General features: G+C 34.0%; 1 protein-coding gene across 1 annotated transcript in view; it reads left to right on the forward strand.

The window, feature by feature from the left end:
* Nucleotides 1-19,738, forward strand: part of EFCAB13 (EF-hand calcium binding domain 13) — a 283,929-nt gene that overhangs the window by 63,845 nt on the left and 200,346 nt on the right. The window contains exons 19-27 of the mRNA XM_036222608.1: nt 2,889-2,942; nt 3,634-3,738; nt 6,258-6,362; nt 8,207-8,308; nt 12,003-12,107; nt 14,153-14,206; nt 15,082-15,186; nt 16,903-17,007; nt 17,841-17,945. Coding sequence (XP_036078501.1) covers nt 2,889-2,942; nt 3,634-3,738; nt 6,258-6,362; nt 8,207-8,308; nt 12,003-12,107; nt 14,153-14,206; nt 15,082-15,186; nt 16,903-17,007; nt 17,841-17,945 — 840 coding nt within the window. The remainder of the gene's footprint in view (nt 1-2,888; nt 2,943-3,633; nt 3,739-6,257; nt 6,363-8,206; nt 8,309-12,002; nt 12,108-14,152; nt 14,207-15,081; nt 15,187-16,902; nt 17,008-17,840; nt 17,946-19,738) is intronic.

A 19,738-nucleotide genomic window follows, 5' to 3' on the forward strand; every position in this document is an offset into this window, starting at 1 on the left:
ATTCACACATTCATATAACATAAAATTAACCTTTTTAAAGGTGATAATTTGGTGACATTTAGGATATTCACAATATTGTGCAATCACCATCTCTATTAAATTCCAAAACATTTTATTTCACCATGTTGGGGATTCCCATTACTTTAAGCATTTAGTTTACATTAACCACTCTTTCGGTATCAGGGTATACCTGCCTCATAGAATGAATTAGAAATTATTCCCAACTCTTCTATTTTTTGGAAGAGTTTGAAAAAAGTTGGTATTCATTCTTCTTTAAATGCTGGTAGAATTCACCAGTAAAACCATCTGGTCCCAAGATTTTCTTTGTTGAGAGTTTTTTGATTACTAATTCAATCTCTTATAAAAGTGCCGTTCATATTTTTTACTTTTTCTTGAATCAATTTTGGTATTTACGTTCCTAGGAATACATCCATTTCATCTAGGGTTATCTAATTTGTTGGCATGCAATTATTTATAGTATTCTTGTATAATCCATTTCATTTCTCTAAGGTCTGTAGTATGTCTCCACTTTCATTTTTTATTTTAGTGTTTTGCATCTTCTCTTTTTTCTTAATCAGTTTAGCTAAAGATTTGTCTATTTTATTGATCTTTCCAAAGAATCAACTTTTAGTTTTCTTGATTCTATTTTTTCTGTTCCCTATTTCATTTATCTCCACGTTAATCTTTATTATTACCTTCTTTCTACTAGATTTAAGTTTAACTTGGCAAATTCAATTCCTGGGGTTTATGAATTGCCCAGTTTCCCTTGAGGTGCATGGCTATAGAGAGGAGGGTCATCAAATTAGAATTCTGTTAACAGAAAGAACAGTAGGTAGTTCTGCCACATACTCCCAAAGCCTACACAGACTGATTCATATTTAAGAAAAAAATTGATTACTAGACAAAAAAATTAATGAGAAAAATTTTTTGTGGTGGAGAATGTTAGAAAGCTTTAATAGTTACCTCTAATATATAGAAATCAAGTGTTTGTAGCAAGTTATGATAATTGAAAATATTGGAATGAAATATTTTAGCAAAAGATGAAGATGAAAGTTGTGAACTCATTTCCATTTATGATGACTACTGATGGAACTTTATGACTGACATAAATCAAATCTTATATTCCTTATGAAGCAGTATAGCATCTTATGAGCTAGAGAGACCCTATGATCCAGGAAACAGATGGTTCTTAATTACTTAATTGTATGAATTACTGAAATCTAGTACTTATAAATTAAATATAGCTTTATAAAATCCAAAATAAAGAGTAGCTTTTGTCTATGAGTTATAAATAAGTGCTTTATACCCTTTTCTGAATCTGCATCATCTGTGTTAATTTTGCCTTTTCTAAAAGCTATTGGGAAGATTGTTCTCAATAAGCTAATGGATGAAGTAAAAGCTGTTGTAGATGAGTGGCAAGTACTCTGGATCTAAGAACATAAATAACCATACTAAATTATATTTAATATTTTTCATCATAACTTTTATCTTATTCAAGTATTTTCTCTTTTTAAATTAATGAATGGTATATATCTACTTTTCCAGAGTTTAACTGTGGATTATCTATATTTTGGTAACAATGCTTCAATGCAATATCTTGATAGCAAATATTTTGTTCTATGAAATATTTATCAATAGCATATTCTAGAACTACTGAGTTTAAATGACCAAAGTATAGGTTAGCATTGTAGATGAAGTAAAACTGCAATAAAGATATAGATAATTGCATAAAGACTAATGTGAATTCCATTCAATTGCTAAATTATCAAGATCAACCATCTAAAATATTCTAATTTGTAGTGGTACTTTATAGCCCTACATTTTATTATGGACTGTATTATCCTGTCCACATTATTAGGAGATAGGAGCGAATACCTTTTACATGTATTTGTATTGAAGTTTTGCTCTTGATCCAGTAATTAAGATTAGTGGCACAGAGGAAATGATTATTTATTTTTAATTTTAAGTATTTCAATAATTTTTAAAATTCTTGCATTTGTAATTCTTATTATTTGGAGGAGAGGATGTTGATATTTGTGACATAGAAGATGTTCTGGAAAATGTGGGGATAGAACTTACAGATAAGAAATGCTTAGAGCTGTTGGAAAAGTCATCAGTTGATGATAAACATTTCAAAGACCAACATAATAGTGGTTCACAACCAGGGACAGTTTTGCTCCTGAGCAGACATTCAGCAATGTCTGGAGAAGTTTTTAGTTGTCACAACTGGGGTTGAGGGGATTGAAATACCACTGGCATCTAAGACTTGGATTAATAAACACCTTATAATGCATAGGATAGCTCCCTACAACAAAGAATTGTCCAGTGCAAAATGTTAGTAGTGCAGCTGTTAAGAAACCCACCCTGAAATTAATTTTCAGAGGAACTTAGATTTTTGTGCTTGCATGTAAGAATGTCTATTCCACTCTCTACTCAAGGAAAAAGCTTATCAAAAAATATAACTTAGTTCTAACTGAAGAAATCTTAATTGTGTAATTTAGTTTTTCATTTGGAAATCAAGAAACATAAAATCATTATGAATTAGTGCTAAGAAATGCCTGCCACTACTCTTAATTCTACTGTAATTCTTAAGGTTCAGAGAGGAAATTTAAGAAAAAGGTAGTGTGGTGGCATACTAGAAATCAAAATGAGGAAAGTAAAAGGAGGCACTAAAAGACTGTATATTTCAGCATAGTAGAATAATAACATTATTGCATGACATGCCAAAGAGAAAGTAAAGTGGTTGTATTTGAAAATTTATCTATTTCATAATAGTTTTATAAGTTGATATATATGGAAAAAGTTTCTAGAGCCTTATCTCTGAAATGATTTCTAAATCATCTTGGTGACTGATTTCTTTTTGACTTGAATTGTGTGTTCTCTTATAGATGGTGGAAAAATCTATCAGAATAAATTGCTGGAGGCTATAAAAACACTTAGAGGTAGGAGAGAATCATAATGAAAAAGCAAGTGAATTTGAAGTTCTCATAATTTAATTTATTACCTAGATATTTAAATATGAACCCTGACTTCTCATTGTATATATTGACTCTATCCTGAAGATTCTCTATAGAGTGTACTGTAATTTACTGTTTTTTAAATGGTGGTAAATATATAACATGAATTTTATTATTTTAACTATTTTAAGTGTATAATTTAGTAATATTAACTATACAATATTGTGCAACCATTACTGCTATACATTTTTAGAATCATTTGATCATCCTAAACAGAAACTTTTTGCCCATTATGGAATAATTCCCCATTTTCCTACTACCAGCACCTGGTAACTGCTATTCTACGTTCTGTCTCCATGAATTTGCCTGTTTTTGGTACCTCCTATAAGTAGATACTACTTAATTTTGTGTGTTGTATTTTTAGAAGGAAATTCCATATTCTTTAGGAATTTCCTAAATTTTGGCAGTGCTTGCAATAAATGTAAACCGTAACATAAAAAGGAAACAAGAAAAGGACTTGCTTTTATTTCAAATTCAATCAACAGCAAAATCAACCAGGCTGAAAGTTTAATCAACACCAACCACCTTATTAATTGGTCAAAAGAATTGGATTGACTATTTTTGTCACATTTTAGAGTTAATATATTTTGCTCATATCCCTGTCTCTTTTTTTAAGGAGGGAAAATTGATGTCAGTCAATTAGACACAGTTCTGGGAAACATGGGGATGCACTTCACAGAAGAAGAACTTAAAAATCTGCAACAGAGCCTGCCAGTTGACGGTGAGCACCAGATGCTTATTGCTATTATTGTTTCTAATATTATAATCATACTATTATTTTAAGCTCCTCTGAAAGTTTATGGGATTATATTTACAAATCTCTTCAAAATGCATACTTGACATTAAGTCATTTAGAAAAACTTTGAGAAGAACCCAGAGCTCAGGTAAGAGCAAACCCTTTCTCTTAATATTTACATCAACTTAAATTAGTGGTTTCTTGCACTGTGACATATCCATGTTGCTGAGAATGTCACCAGGATTACAAAATGGCCAGGAGAAAGGCAAGGAAAAACAAACAAACAAAAAAAGTGAGGACCTGTGACAGTGAAATGTAAGAGAATTTAAAAGAGTAAAATTGGAATAAATAAGGGAGAAACAGAGAAAGCTCAAGAACATGATTAAAATTTCACCCCAAATTCTTCAGAATTGCAGAGATCATGTTCCGTCAGCCATTTAACCTAGAAAGAGGTAGTATGTCATCTATTTTGTTTCCTCATACATCCTTGTCACAGAGAAAAGTTATAATTTGGGAAAAGTTATAAAAGTTATAAGTGTGTTTGACATGTTCTCTCTCCTTGAAAGCTGTAAAGATTCTCAGATGAGGTAGCCAGACTTGGGTATCCATGAGCTGATACTAGGCTTCAGTTCCCTCTTGATAAGCTAGAAACAACTGATTTTTAAGAAATGTTGAGTAAGTTTGAAGTGTGACTATTCACAAAGCAATTGCCTTCTGGAAGGACAGGAACTAGACTATGTTAACCTTAGAAGATTCTGGTAAGGCCACGAAATGACTTACCTGAAACATTTTCTATCTATCTGCAAATGCTGAGCAAATCAAATTTTCTCATCTTATTCAGATGCCATTAAGCAGTATCTTTGCCATTCTTTCTTTCCGTTTGTCAGAGGTAAGCTGTTTGATAGAACACATTTCATTCGTTCAGTTACTCTTTCATCTTCCAGAATTTTGATCTCCTAATGCAATATGTATGTTTTGTTTCCTCATTGTTTTTGTTACCTGAATACACACTAATATATAGGGAAATATGACTCTAGATGTGGGACAACCCACTTTTGCCTGTAAGATCTTCTTTGGGCTCAAACATCCATCAGATTATAATGGATTTTTGTATTGTGCTTATAAGTTATATTTTCTCAATAATATAGTTTGTATTTTAAATTGTGTCTTCTGCTAGTAAACAACAGTGCCATGTATGGCACCTACTAGAAATTTATGCAAGGAAATATTTTAGAAATATCTGGAAAATAAAAGCAAAAGAAATGTTTTCACTGCTTTCTTCTTCCTAGAAACAATGTAATTGAGATTCTGATTTAGTGAGCTAATTATGTCTCTGCAATATTTCCATTTTGACGTCCCTTTAAAAACTGATAGAACAAATCATTGAATATCTATTACATACAAAGGCTACAGTTAACCACCAGTATGTTTTAAATCATTTTTAACTTGTACGTGTAATTCAAATGCTCGTGAAGTCTTTTCAGGTTAACAATGGATAAGTGGTGAGTGCGGGCTGACTTATATGAATGGAAAATTTCCAGATGTAAACATTGAAATATGGTATAAGATTCCCTTTTTATTTTGTCCCAATAACCTAGCTAAATAATAGGGAATTTTCCAAGATCTAAATACTAAAACTAGCTAAGATAGAATGAACTTACTTTATATATCATTCTTCTATGGCTAGAAGTTTTAATATCTTAAAGCAAAAAAAGCCAATATCACATTGTTAACATAGTTGTATTTGTGAAATATAAAACCTTTTTATTATTTCACACTGCTAACAGGGAGAAATAGGATAAAATTCTAGAGCAAGTGATAATAAGTTCTTTTGCTCAGTTTCTTATCTTTAGTGTTATACGTGGGTGTGATTTGTATGTTGTCTGCATTTGATGGAGAAGATAATATGGAAAAGTGAAAGCTTTTACAGGTTAGTGATAAATTACTGATAAACAGAGGGCCCCAAGGCTTTACAGTAATTTGTATTTTTGTATGGTGTGTTCCTAATATCCTGCCAGTATATCCTGTGGGAACTTTTGTCTTGGATTACAGAAATTTAAGTTTGGCAAAAGGAAGCAAAAAAACAAACAATTAAAAAAATAACATAGCACTAAATCTTAGTAAGATATACTACACTTTGTAGAGCTTTCTTTCCTAATAAAATGTTTCCCTGCATAAAACTCTAGGTAGGCACAGTAAATGGCATTGTGAATTTTTGAAGGATCGAGTTAACATTGTTAACAATTACATTATTAACCAAATCATCATGTGACACTTTCTTATGAGATTGTCACACACCTATGTGTATTAATTAAACAGTAATAGAAGTGAATTTATTTTCCCCAGAATTTTAAAACAGCCTTTATCTATTAGTATTGAAGGAACAACTAAAATTCTACTTTCGCTCAAAACTATAATAGATGAACACTACATTGTGCTTTTGCTTTTCAACCTAAAATTTTGGATATTAATTAACATATACACCTATTTCTACCTTTTAAAAGGTGACAAGGTTGCTATCAATGACCTGGAAAATGCAGTGAGACATATGGGGATTGAACTCCCAGACACGGAACTTACAAAGGCGGTGAGAACACTGCCAGTTAGTGGTAAGCCTAAAAAATGCTGCTGGAACCTTCGCAACAAGTAGACTTTGTAAGCCTGGGAGGGAAATTCTAAAGCTGTAGAATGTACTGCCTAAAGATTATTGGAAAATCTGAATTCTGGGTTATTTTTGAAAGTAATCCAAATTGAAGAATATTCTTTAAAATAAATGATTTGTACTCTTCAAAATGTCAAACTATGAAAGGACCAACACTGAGGTATTATCCCAGATTCAAGAATGAAGAGACGTGTCAACTTAATGCTTTATTGCGAATAGGCGACATTAACGGAACAATTGGTAGAATATGAGTCAATCGTGTAGGTTAGGTGAGCTGTGTCAGTCTTAATATTCTAATTGGATAATTGTCGTGTAGTATGTAATGGTATAATTTATATGTATGCATATATATTTTCTTTTAAAAGAAAATGCACTCTGAAGTATTTAGGGTCTAAAGGCATTGTTTTGGCAATTCACTCTCAAACATTAGAAAAAAAAATAACATTCACATATAGAGAGGATGATAAAACAAATGTAGCAAAATATTAACACTTGGAAAATGTGGTTGAAAAGAATTTGAGAAATCTTTCTACTGCTTTTTCCACTTTCTTTAAGTGTGAAATCATATCAAAATAAAAAGCTAAAATAAAAATCTGTTTATGTCTTATAGATTTTAGTTTGAGAATCAATGAACTCTTCAGTAAAAGTCTACCACGTTACTGTAAGCAATGACGCAAATGTTGCTCTTAATAGAATTGTAATAATTTTAGATGGTTTGAATTTTTCATTTCTATGTTTAACTTTTTGTTTGGATATGATTTTAAATTTAGAAAAAAGTTTTAAGAATAACACAGAGAACTTTCTTTACCCAAATTCACTATTTACAATTTGCCCATTTGTTTTATTATTTATTCATACTGTCTCTCCTTCAGTCTCTTTCCCAATCTCTCCAACAAACACACACACACACACACACACACACACACACACACACACGTGCACGCATGCGCGTGCGTAAACACTTTTTTCTTAAATCAATTTTGAAATCTTTACCTCAAACACCCAGAAATAATAAGTTTACTTTATTTAAAACTTCTGCATGAGAAATCAAGGCAAATAGTGTTGGAAAAGCATTTGCAGAAGGTATGACAAAAATTTAAGAGCTTTTTAAAGATTCTTTTTAAATAAAAAAAGACAACCCAATATGAAAATGGACACTAGATATGGAAATCAACATACATGTGGAAGTGGACATGAAATACTTGAGACATCGTTTTTTTTAAACAGCCTGATCAGATATATTTCAGCATGGTAGGATTCTACTAAAAATGGCCTTATGAGACACAGTGTAAATAGGTTTGTACATTTAAAAATTTCAGCACTCCTTAATTTTATTGCATCTTCAAGGTAAACTAGAACAAAATGTTCTAGGACAAATTATTTTTCTTTTTGAATATAAGAAATGAAATCTATTTTTATGAATTCCCTTATTAATTTATATATGTTATAAACCAAATTCCCCCTTTTTTCAAAAACAGGTGATAGAAAGGTATATTGAAATAGAATTCTAAAGGGTCTGGAGTCTTTCACAAGTGAATAATGTATTTTTACTTTATACAGAAATGTGTAATACTTTTATCTTCATTGGAAGGACCATATTATTTGGACTTTGTCTAATTTTACACGTAAATAAATAACTGGTAACTTGATATGCACAGAAAACATGAAGTAGAGTTGTCTCTTTTATTACAATAGTTGTACATACTCATTAAAGACATTTAAAGACGTAAATGTATTTTCATCTTTTAGAGCATTCAGTTACTCTCATGTTCCTTTTATGTCTTTCTTAAGGAGAAAAAGCTGACGTTAGTAACCTGAAACCTCTTCTGGAGAAAATGAATATCAAGCTCAGTAAAAAAGAACTTGCACAGAGAAGAAATCTACCTGTTGATGGTATGGATAGTAGATACCATTGTCAATCTCAAAAGGGAATTTTTTCCAAGTCTTATAGCTGAGAATTTCTTAAACTACATTTGCTTAGTGGTAAGATAAATGTTGAAAATCTTAGGGAATTCTAAAATTAGGAACAAGGCTCAGATGCCAGTTATTACTACTGTCACTTAATATTGCTTTAAAGGTTCTAGTTACTTCAATGAGTAGATGAGATGAAGTAATATTGGGAAAGAGCAATGTTACCTTGAATTTCAGATGGTATGATTGTATATGTTGGAGATCCAAGAAGTATGCAAAGTAAGAGAAATCTGTTAGAATTATTGAGTCTTAGATGCCTGTGGTTCTCCATACCTTGTATATGCTTACATCGTATACAGTATACGTAGGTTTTTTTTCACATTTCTCAGCACCTCTTCTATGTAAAGATTCTTCCTATCCATTCTCTGTTTCCTCAAATTAAATGCTGATATTTTAACTTGTTCAGGCATTACATGCACCAGGATATATAGTTTGCAGTGGTGGCTTCTGTCTGGTACATGTGTGAGCGAGTAGACTCCCTCAGGTATTTACAAACAATAGGGAGGGTCAATATATACTTTTTGCCTGAGTTTCTGTATTAGCTATACAGTTGACCAAATCCCTGAATAAAGCTAATCTTTCTCTTATGCTGTGACTTCCTAGGTTTGATTGTTTTTTGGGGAGAGGGAGAATACACAGTTGAAAAAATACAAGAGTATGTGGAACCTCCTGTAAGAAAAAGATAAGCTGTTATCAGTTAAAATTTGCATAGACTTAAACAATCATAAGTAAGAAATTGTACCAAAGTGGGGGGCCAGGATTCATAATTCCATGGTATAAAGTTTCCAGCAGCTACAAGAAAAGGTATAATTTATGTAAGGTGAACCTAACATGAAATCACAAAAATAGCATGAATTAAATAATTTCAGGAATAACATTTTAATGAGTTGTCTAATTTTTATTCTGTTTCCTCTAACACACTGAAGTTAGGGAATAGAAAATTTTCTCATTGTGACAAACCCTGAGGGAGTCTACTCGCTCATACATCCACAGGTCTCTTCAAAGTCTCATGGATGGGCTTTCTAATGAAAACACGAAGCAGTTACTAATATCTATATCTCTTTGATACTTTCCATTCCCAGATGTGGCTGCTGTTCTCCCCCCAGTCATGCAGTTTATGATTCAGTATTCTAGATGGCTTAAGTATCATTTGGCAACATTTTGCATAGCTGGGGAAGGTAGTGGTCACTCATATGCTCTCTTTTCTTCTCATGGGAGAAATCACAAGCCAAGATCTCTCTTGGCACTGAGCTGTGCCATCTTTGGGGAGGGCAATGTGACTCTTCTTTCTTCCTTTTCTTCCTTCTTCCTTCTTCTCCTCCTCCTCCCTCCTTCTGTCTCTTTCTGCCTCCTCCTGCCTCTTCCTGCCTCCTCCTCCTTCTTCCTCCTCCTTCTTTCTCCTTATTCCTCTTTCTTCTTCTTTCTTCTTCTTCTTCTTCATGTATCAATTTTGGATTTTTGGCTATTCCTCTTACTCTTCTATGAGTCAGTCTTGGATATTTTCTGCACCACTGGTATGCTGGAAGTTCTCCACTGGACTTCTAGACTTCTACAAAGGCCCTTTTGTCCATGGGTGAATGTCAAAATTAGTGTTCTTTGAAGGGAAGGTGGCAGGAAGGAGGGAACACATGAGGAGAAATGAATATGGGCATCTTAGATCCTTGCTAATGCAAGTTACATGTGCTTCAGGATATGCTTAAGCCCAGTCCTATCTGCAACACTTCCATTTGATAATAGAGTGCTGTCATGCATGCCCAACTTTATGACTTAGTGGGTTGGATAAGACACACTTCAAGACAGATGGCTCAGTTTGCATGATAACCTAGTGACCATTGGTCAAGTGTTCAGTGTGCTTCAGGCGAGATAGCAAGTCAGAAGCTGTTTCTCAAAACTAAAATAGCTATCTGCAGAGAATGGTATATCCTTGATCCAATATCCTATAAGATCTTTGCTGGGATTCACCCATAGGTTCTTCCAGAGTCTCCGTGCAGCATCCCTATCACCTTAGAAATGGTTATTTAGATTCTTATAGACAACAAGACCTTTGAAATTTAACCAAATTTACCCAAGTCAGACTTTGGTTTGCCAGATCTCAAACTTTTTTGCGAGTTCAGATTAAGCAAGTCTTTAGTGGGCTGTCCATTTGTATCAGCTCTGGGGATATCATGATTATTTCGTCAATGCTAAATATCTCTGTGAGTTAAACCATTCTGATGGCTGCCTTGTCTCCACTGCCTGTTATGATATACAGGTCAACCTTGTCTATGGCAGGTTAGTGCCACAACTTGGCCCCTGCCACCCCAGGATTCCATTATCAACATGGAGTTAAGAGAACTCAGTTCAATGGCAGCATTTCCATCATCATTTCTGGCTCACAAAGAATAGCCACCATAGAGCTTGTCAAGGATACTGGGATCTCCTGATGCATGTATTTCTCACAGCCTTGATAGGATATGTCCTAGGTCAGGGGTCAGAAAACTATAGACCATGGGCCGAATTCAGCCTGCCACCTGTTTTATAAGGAAAGATAAAGAACACCACCCCTCTTGTTTATATACTGTTGTGGCTGCTTTTGCATCAAAATGTCAGAGTTAATAGTGACTACAGACTGTTTGATGTCCAAAGCCACACTGTAGCCCTGCTCTAGACCTTCCCAGGGGACGTAATTAAAGGGTGAGTGAGGTCTTACATAATAAATCCTCCATTCCAGCATTCTGATCTCCCTGTTCCTTTAGAAACTTCCCTCTATAGCTGTGCCATACAGTATTCTAGCCACCAGCCACATGTTTTTCTTTTTATTTTTTCTGGATTTATTGAAATATAATAGACAATTATTCATATTTAATTGTACAATTCATTGAGTTTTTTTCCGATTACAGTTGGTATACAGTAACATACCACTTTCAGTTGTACAGCATAGTGATCAGAGATCCACATAACCCACAAAGTGATCAGCCACTAAATCTAGTACCTCTCCTTCCCCTTACATATTAATTACAATATTATTAACCTACTCTTATGTCTATTCACATGTTTTTCTCTAACACTTGAAATGGGACTAGTTCAAACCGATAAATTCTATGAGCATAAGAAACAGAGTACATTTCAAAGACATAGCACAAAAAAGATAAAATAACAAATTAATAATTTTTATGTTGGTTACATGTTGAAATGGTTATTTGTTAGAAATATCAGATTGAGTGAAATATGTTTAATTTATTTCACTTATATTTTCATGTTTTAATGTGAAATTTAAAACTACATGCGTGGCTCACATTTGTGGATTACATGACATTTGTATTGGACAGCACTGCTCTATAGTATATCAGGGAAGTATAGGCCATCTTCAGGACCAGGTTTTATTCAAATGACTGAGTCATCCGTTAGAGCCACTTGTAGCCACTTGAGCCAACACAATGAATTCAGACTCTGTATCGTCAGATTCAGCTCTACCCAACATTATCTTTTTTCCACCAGATCTAACATCCTTGCCATCATTTCTGGCTAAATAACTTTGCAAAATCTTGCAAATCTTTCATGTGTATTGCTACCCCTTACAAGTCAGAATTTAAGAGTAAATATATTTTACTGAGATCTCTGAATTTTTTTTTTTAAGGTGCGAAAATTGATGTCAGTCAATTGGACACAGTTCTGGGAAACATGGGGATGCACCTCACAGAAGAGGAACTTAAAGATCTGACACAGAGCCTGCCAGTTGACGGTGAGTGCCAGATGGTGAACAGAGTCAAAATAGTGAGGTGACTCTGGAGTCAAAGTGACAGAGTTCGAATTCTGATTCTTCTGCTTGAAAGTGGTGTCATCTTAATGCTTCTTTGCCTCAGTTTCTTTATTTAGTTCTATTTACTTAATTGAGTTTTTTTATCGAGGGTTATATTAAACCAGGGCCTGGCACATAATGAGTATTTAATGAAGGTGCTTATTGTTGTCATCATTTCTAATATTATAATCATACTTATTAGTTTAAGTTCCTCTGAAAGCTTATGGGATTGCATTTACAAACCTCTTCAAAATGCTTGCTTCATATCAAGTATATTTACATCAACTTATAGTGTTTTCATGCACTGTGAAATCTCTAACTTCCTCTCAATTTTGCTGTACACCTAAAACTTCTCTCAAAAATTCTTTAAAAAGAAAAGTTTATGAACTATAAATCAATCAATCCATACATACATACATACATACACACATACATTTATACAAAGAGAGACTTCTTGTATATGTAGCTTCCATTTAGCTAAGCTGATGCACTACAAAATTAGCAGTCACTAGAGATATTTAATAATATTACTAATACAATTACTAATAATATTACTCTTGCAAAATTTTGGCATAATACACTGTTTTTGTATTCCTACATATCTCTTTCCTAAGGGGGGGAAGTTCATGTAAATAATGTGGACAATACTCTAGAATTATTGGGACATGAACTCAGAGAAGAAGAACTTGAGAAGCTGTCAGAAAACCAAGTTGATGATGAGGACTATAGAAATCCTCAGGGCATCTTTTTACCTTTGCCTTATATCTGATTCACAAAAAAAAAAAAAAAAAAAAAAAAAAAAAAATTGACAGATACATGTTAGTAAGGTTGGATGAGAGCCCAATATTAAAGTCAGAATAAATCTTGGATTTTGGAGTCTCATTACAGTTAATCTAAAACCAGCACCATCTTTCCCTATGCATACCGAGAGTTGCAGAGGATGCTGTCAGGACTCTAATAGATCTAGATTAGTAAGAAAGCAAAGTAATAGAGGTAAGAAAATCTATATAGAGAGAAGTCAATGAGTCCATTCTTCCAGACATCCCTCTTTCTACTAACCTTCACTCTGAAATGCATTCAAAGATTCTTAGTGCACAAGACCTTCAGGCTCCCTCTGCCTTCTGAAGTCATACCTTCTCTCATTTTTTCCCCTTTCAAGAAATGTTGAACTACTTTTAGTTTAACACACATGGCATGATGCCCCTAGACGTTTCTCTTTTCTGAAGCTTTTCTCCATGTGAAGGCTATTCCATCCCTCTGTATTTCTGATGAACCTCAACTAAGACATTAACATAGTCCTTACAAAACCTCCTGCAGGAAGCAATCTTAGAACATACCAGGCTAGGTTAGTGATTCCTTCCTCAGCTGCCTGTTGGTACATGAAGTACTTACAGAATACCTGGCCAACTCTAATGGTATCTTCAACAGTGGCTTATAATGGCTTCCAAAACGCTAGAAGGAGTACGCTTTTCCTGACCCAGGGCATAAGATGTTAAGACATTTGTGTTGATGGGATCGCCTTAAATCCCTGAGATCCAAGTATTTAATAAGTGGTCTAAGGTGAAATTAAGATGTAGGGAATGTTTTAAATTAATTCATTTAAATTAGATTCGAACGTACAGTACATTGGTTAGAAATCTACATAGTTCATAAAATGATCCCCCCAGTTGCTTTCACACTCGCCTGGCCCTTCACCTAGCCATCATATAATGCTAACTTCATTCCCTCTGCCATGCTCCCCATCTTTCTGACCAACTGTCGGTCGCTAATTTGTACTTCTGTAACCCTTCACTCCATTCTCCCAACCCCCCAAAACCTTCCCCTCTGTCTGTCACCAAATGGTCCACTCTATTTGTGAGTGTTTTTTATTAGTTTCTTCTTTTTGTTAAGATGTAGGGAATTTTTGAGGTAATTGTTTCCACAAAAAAATGTGGCTAAGATTGTTTTCTGAGGTTGTGACAGTATTTTCATCGAGTCTTTTTTTGTAGTGAATGGGAAGATTGGTCTAAAAGAAGTTATGAATAGAGTAAAAGATACTACAGGTAAGAAATTATAAACCCTAAGATGTTTTATATTTTACCATTATTACTTAATCATTATGCATTTATGTTTTTATTTATTTTTTAATTACATTTTTTGGGGGGTGATATTGACTAATAAGATTATATATTTCAGGTGTATATCATAATGTCATCTGTATATTACATTGTGTGCTCATCCCAAACTTTAGTCTTCTATCACCATATATTTGACCCCCTTTACCTTCTTATTCCTCCCCAATCCTCTTCCCTTCAGATAATCACTATTCTGTTGTGTGTGTCAATGAGCTGTTTGTTTGTTTTTATTCATTTGTTGCTTTCTATCTTATATCCCAAATTGGAGTGAAATCATAGAATCCTTGTCCTTTTTCACTTGTATATCCTTGATGTATGTCCAAATGTTTAAAACAATTACTAGCAGTTCACTTCTTTCCTGGAGTAGTTTTCTTTTACATATTTTGCTCATTTCCTTTTTAGAATAGCCAGATTCTATATTAGTAAAACAGTAGGTGAAGTAAAACTTTAGTAAGACTCCATATAACTTATAAAGATGAGACTAACAGATCTCACCTTAGTCGATGCAGTTATTTGAATAAGTCATTTACAATATTCTAATTGAATAGAGTGATACACAATGTAGATTCACTGGGTTCGAAGTTGCCTTTCTATTGTTGTTATAATTGTGTCTTCTTTTTAGCAATCAGAGAACAAATTATTTTTCTGTGGCTAACATAGTCAGTGTACCTGGAGAGGTCTCATTGGTCTTTCTCTTCATCGTGTACCTACTCATGCTACATAGCTGTAGATTAATTTCCCTATTTAGAATCATTCGATAAATTTTTAAATTCCTATATATAATGATATCCATCTTCTTTAAGGAGGGGAGGTTGATGTCCAAGATGTGAAAACTATTCTGAAAAACATGGGAATAGAGCTCACAGATAAGGAAAACTTGAAACTGGTGGAAAATCTGCCTTTTAGTGGTAAGCATTTCAAATAGTGATGCGACCTTCAAAGGTTCTTTTATGCTTCTTTTGAAAACTCAGAATATCCCCACTTGCTAAGATGACAAAATCCAAAACAAACAGAACACATCTCAAAGTAATTTAAGTGTTCATTTATTTATGAGAGAAATTATCACCCCTGCCATTAACTCTTAATTTTAGAATAAGCATTTCCATCATGTTGAATCATGCCCTCAAGGGAAAGATATATCTGAGGTTATCTCTACCTCTTAGATACATGTAGGAGGTTGGGGGAAGTAATGAAGTAAAGGATGATGTTGAACCAGAAGAGGGCAAATGAAAGGTGGAACACACACACACACACACACACACACACACACACACACACCAAAAAACAAAAAAACAACAAAAAAATAAACAAAAAAAACCAGTCGTGCATGTCGAAGGGTGCTTTGTGTAATAAATTTTGATAGATTCAACATAGTACAAACTTTTCTTCATTTTCTCTCAAATTTTATTTTAATGGGAGAAGATTTTAGGGCAAATCATGAAAGTCTCAGATTTACTGATATAATTTTAGTGAGTTGAGACTTTATTTCTTTCTCTATGACCTGAACTTTGCCACTTTTTAAATAGATAACAGGGTATATAATAGATGATAGCAAGTTGCTAGAAGGTATGAATTCTCTTAAAGGTGAGTGAGAAACAAAATGAGAATGCAAATGGCTAAGAGATCTTCATGTACTGTTTCCAAAATATTGAAGTTGTGAATGTTGCCATCTGGCAATATTCTGATTGCAAATTTATGCTTTTTAATAGCTTTGTCTTTACTTTAGCTGAGGAATGTTGTCTTCTCTCTTGGAAGTAAAGTCCCACACTCCCATGATTTTCCAACCTTTTCAGGAAAAGAAATATGAAATTTCAAATTTAGATAGCAAAAAAATGCAGAATAATTAGCACTTTTTCAGGGAATATAATAAGTGCAGAAAAAACTAAACTGGGAACTCGTTCATCAAAAATCAATCTGCACATCATTTAGAGTTGAATGTTTCTCTCTAGAACCAGAATTCCTGATCGTTTATTGAATGCCGTTTATAACTTGGTTTTGTATACCCTGGTTTCCAACCAAGTCTCAACAGAAGTGGTCTTAACTCTCAATTCAGAGTTCACTTCTTTTAGTCTTTTCTTAAAGCATTTTATTTAATTTTTCTATTACTTTTAATTGTACAGTACATTGGTTACACATTTGACTTTTGTGGTCTAAAAATATTTGGCCTCTGTACTGAAATTATTGAACACTGATCAAAAAATTGATTTTACTTTAGAGCAAAAATTCTTAACCTGAGGTTGGTAAACTTAGAGGGAATGCTTGAACAGGCTTTAGTGAGTACATAACCTTGCTCAAACTTTGTAATGATACAGTCATGTGCCACTTAATGGCGAGGATACATTCTGAGAAACACATGACTGGGCAATTTTGTCATTTTGAGAACATTGTAGAGTATACTTACACAGACCTAGATGGCATAGCCTACTAGACACCGGGGCTACGAGTGTGTGTATATCATCTCATGGAACCACTGCTGTATATAAGTTTCGTCATTGACTGAACATCGTCATGTGGCACGTAGTTCTAGTGCTCAAGAAGCTCATAATGGTATGTGTATTGAAAAACTTTAGGGACTTCTCTTTTGGAGTCATTTAATATTCTTTATGGACTGTTACTTTCCTTAGGTGGAAAGGTCAGTATCAATGACCTGTACACCATTCTGAGCGGCCTGAGAATCAAAAGTACACATATGAAACTGAAAGAACCGATTCAAAATATACATGTTGGTGGTAAGCATGTTATCAGATAAAATAGTTACCCTGGATACAGTTAAGATAAAGTACCTTTTAGTATATGTAAGGGAAGAAATGCCCTTTTCAAAGACAGAACGGAAGACCCAGGGACCGCAATGTGGTGATACATCATGTCCGTGACCAAAACATACCGAATGGTATTTGAGTTTATGAGCATTCAGTTAACAAAGCCGAAACTAAAACATTAATTTTTGATATGTGTGACTTTTATGCTCTCTACAAGTGTCATGGTTAGTCATAGAGCCTTTCAAATCTTGACTATCAGAAGGCACTATGTTGAGATTTACCTCCCTCTGAATGACTTCCTTTTACGAACAAATAGCTCTGAGATATGATAGGCCAGACGTTGCATCATCAGAATTGTATGGTTTTCATATTTAGAATTTTCTTTTTCCCACTTGTTGAAGAGTCAAAAATGGGTAAAATAATAATCTATAAACTGTGCTCAAAACATATTTGTTAACTAGTGACATAAGTAAGTGCAACTGGTATGATGATTCCTGTGTTTTCCCACAAACTTTTGTGTTATAGCTCAATGTGATTAGGAACCTATACTATAGTTGATAAGAATTCCTTTGGAATTCGCCAAATTTTGGCAGGACTTGAAATAATCTAACACTGTAACATAAAAAAAGAAAAAGCCAAAGACTTGCTATTATTCCAAATTTAATCAACAGCAAAGTCAACCAGTCTGAAAATTTAATCAGCAACACCATTGACCGTATTAATTGGTCAAAAGAATAGGGTTGACTGTTTTTGTCGTATTTAAGAGTAAATATATTTTACAGAGATCCCTGTCTTTTTTTCAGATCTGAAAATTGATATCAGTCAAGTGGACACAGTTCTGGGAAACATGGGGTTGCACCTCACAGAAGAGGAACTTAAAGATCTGGCACAGAGCCTGCCAGTTGACGGTGAGCGCCAGATGGTGAACAGAGTCAGAATAGCGTAATGACTCTGGAGCCGAATGACAGAGTTCGAATTTTGATTCTTCTGCCCAAAAGTGGTGTCATCTTAATGTTTCTTTGCCTCAGTTTCTTTATCTAGTTCTATATACTTAATCGAGTTTTTAGCAAGGGTTATATTAAACCAGGGCCTGGCACATAATGAGTATTTAATGAAGGTGCTTATTGTTGTCATCATTTCTAATATTATAACATTAAATATTATTTTAAGCTCCTCTGAAAGCTTATGGGATTGCATTTACAAACCTCTTCAGAATGCTTGCTTCATATCTAGTCATTTAGAAAACTTTAAGAAGAACCCAGAACTCAAGAGACAGGAAACTCTTCCTCTTGATATTTACATCAACTTATATTAGTGGCTTCATGCACTGCGAAGTCTCCATATTGGTGACAATGTCACCAGGATTACCAAATGGCCAGGAAAAAGGCAAGGAAAAGCAAAACAAAACAAACAAAAAAAAGTGGCGACCTGTGATGGTGAAATGTGAGAGAATTGAGAAGAGTATAGTTGGAATAAAGAAGGGAGAAACAGAGAAAGCTCAAGAACATAATGCATAAAATTTCACCCCAAATTGCTTCAAAATTGCAGAGACCATGTTCCATCAGCCATTTAACGTAGAAAGAGGTTGTGTGTCCTCTATTTGATTTCCTCATACATCCTTGTCACAGACCAAAGTTATAATTTGGGCTAGCATGTTTGGCGTGCTCTCCCTCCTTGAACGCTATAAGGATTCTCAGATGAGGTACCTAGACTCAAGTATTCACGAGCTGATACTAGGCTTCAGTTCCCTCTCGATAAGCTAGAAACAACTGATTTTTAAGAAATGTTGAATAAGTTTGAAGTGCGTCTGTTCAAAAAGCAATCGCCTTCAGGAAGGACATGAACTAGACTGTGTTAACCTTAGAAGATTCTGGTTAGGCCATGAAATGACTTACCTGAAACCTTTTCTATCTGTCCGCATCTGCTGAGCAAATCAGTTTTTTCTCATCTTATTCAGATGCCATTAAGCAGTAACTTTGCCATTCTTTCTTTCCATTTGTCAGAGGGAAGGTGTTTGAGAGAACACATTTCGTTCAGTTACTCTTTCATCTTCCAGGATTTCTATCTTCTAATGCAATATGTATGTTTTGTTTCCTCATTGTCTTTTTTACCTGAATACACACTAATGTTTGGGGAAATGTGACTCTAGATGTGGGACAATCGGTCTTTGCCTATATGATCTTCTTTGGGTTCAAATATCCATGAGATAGTAATGGATTTTTGTACTGTGCTTATAAGTTATATTTTCTCGATAAAATAGTTTGTATTTTGTATTGTACCTTCCACTAGTGCCATGTATTGCGCCTACATAGAGTTTTATGCAGGGAAATATTTTGGAAATATCCGGAAAATAAAAGCAAAAGAAATGTTTTCATTGCTTTCTTCTTCCTAGAAACAATATCATCGAGATTCTGATTTCATGAGCTAATTATGTCTCTGTAATATTTCCATTTTAATGTCCCTTTAAAAACCGATAGAAGAAATCATCGAATGTCTCTTACATACAAAGGCTATAGTTAACCACTGGTATGTTTTAAAACATTTATAACTTGTACATGTAATTCAAATACTCCTGAAGTCTTTTCAGGTTAACAATGGATAGGTGTTGAGTGCGGGCTGACGTATATGAATGGAAATTTTCTAGATATATACATTGAAATATGGTATACAATTCCTTTTTTATTTTGTCCCAATCACCTAG

The sequence above is a fragment of the Rousettus aegyptiacus genome, unplaced genomic scaffold, assembly GCF_014176215.1.
Source record: "Rousettus aegyptiacus isolate mRouAeg1 unplaced genomic scaffold, mRouAeg1.p scaffold_m13_p_6, whole genome shotgun sequence".
Taxonomy (NCBI): domain Eukaryota; kingdom Metazoa; phylum Chordata; class Mammalia; order Chiroptera; family Pteropodidae; genus Rousettus; species Rousettus aegyptiacus.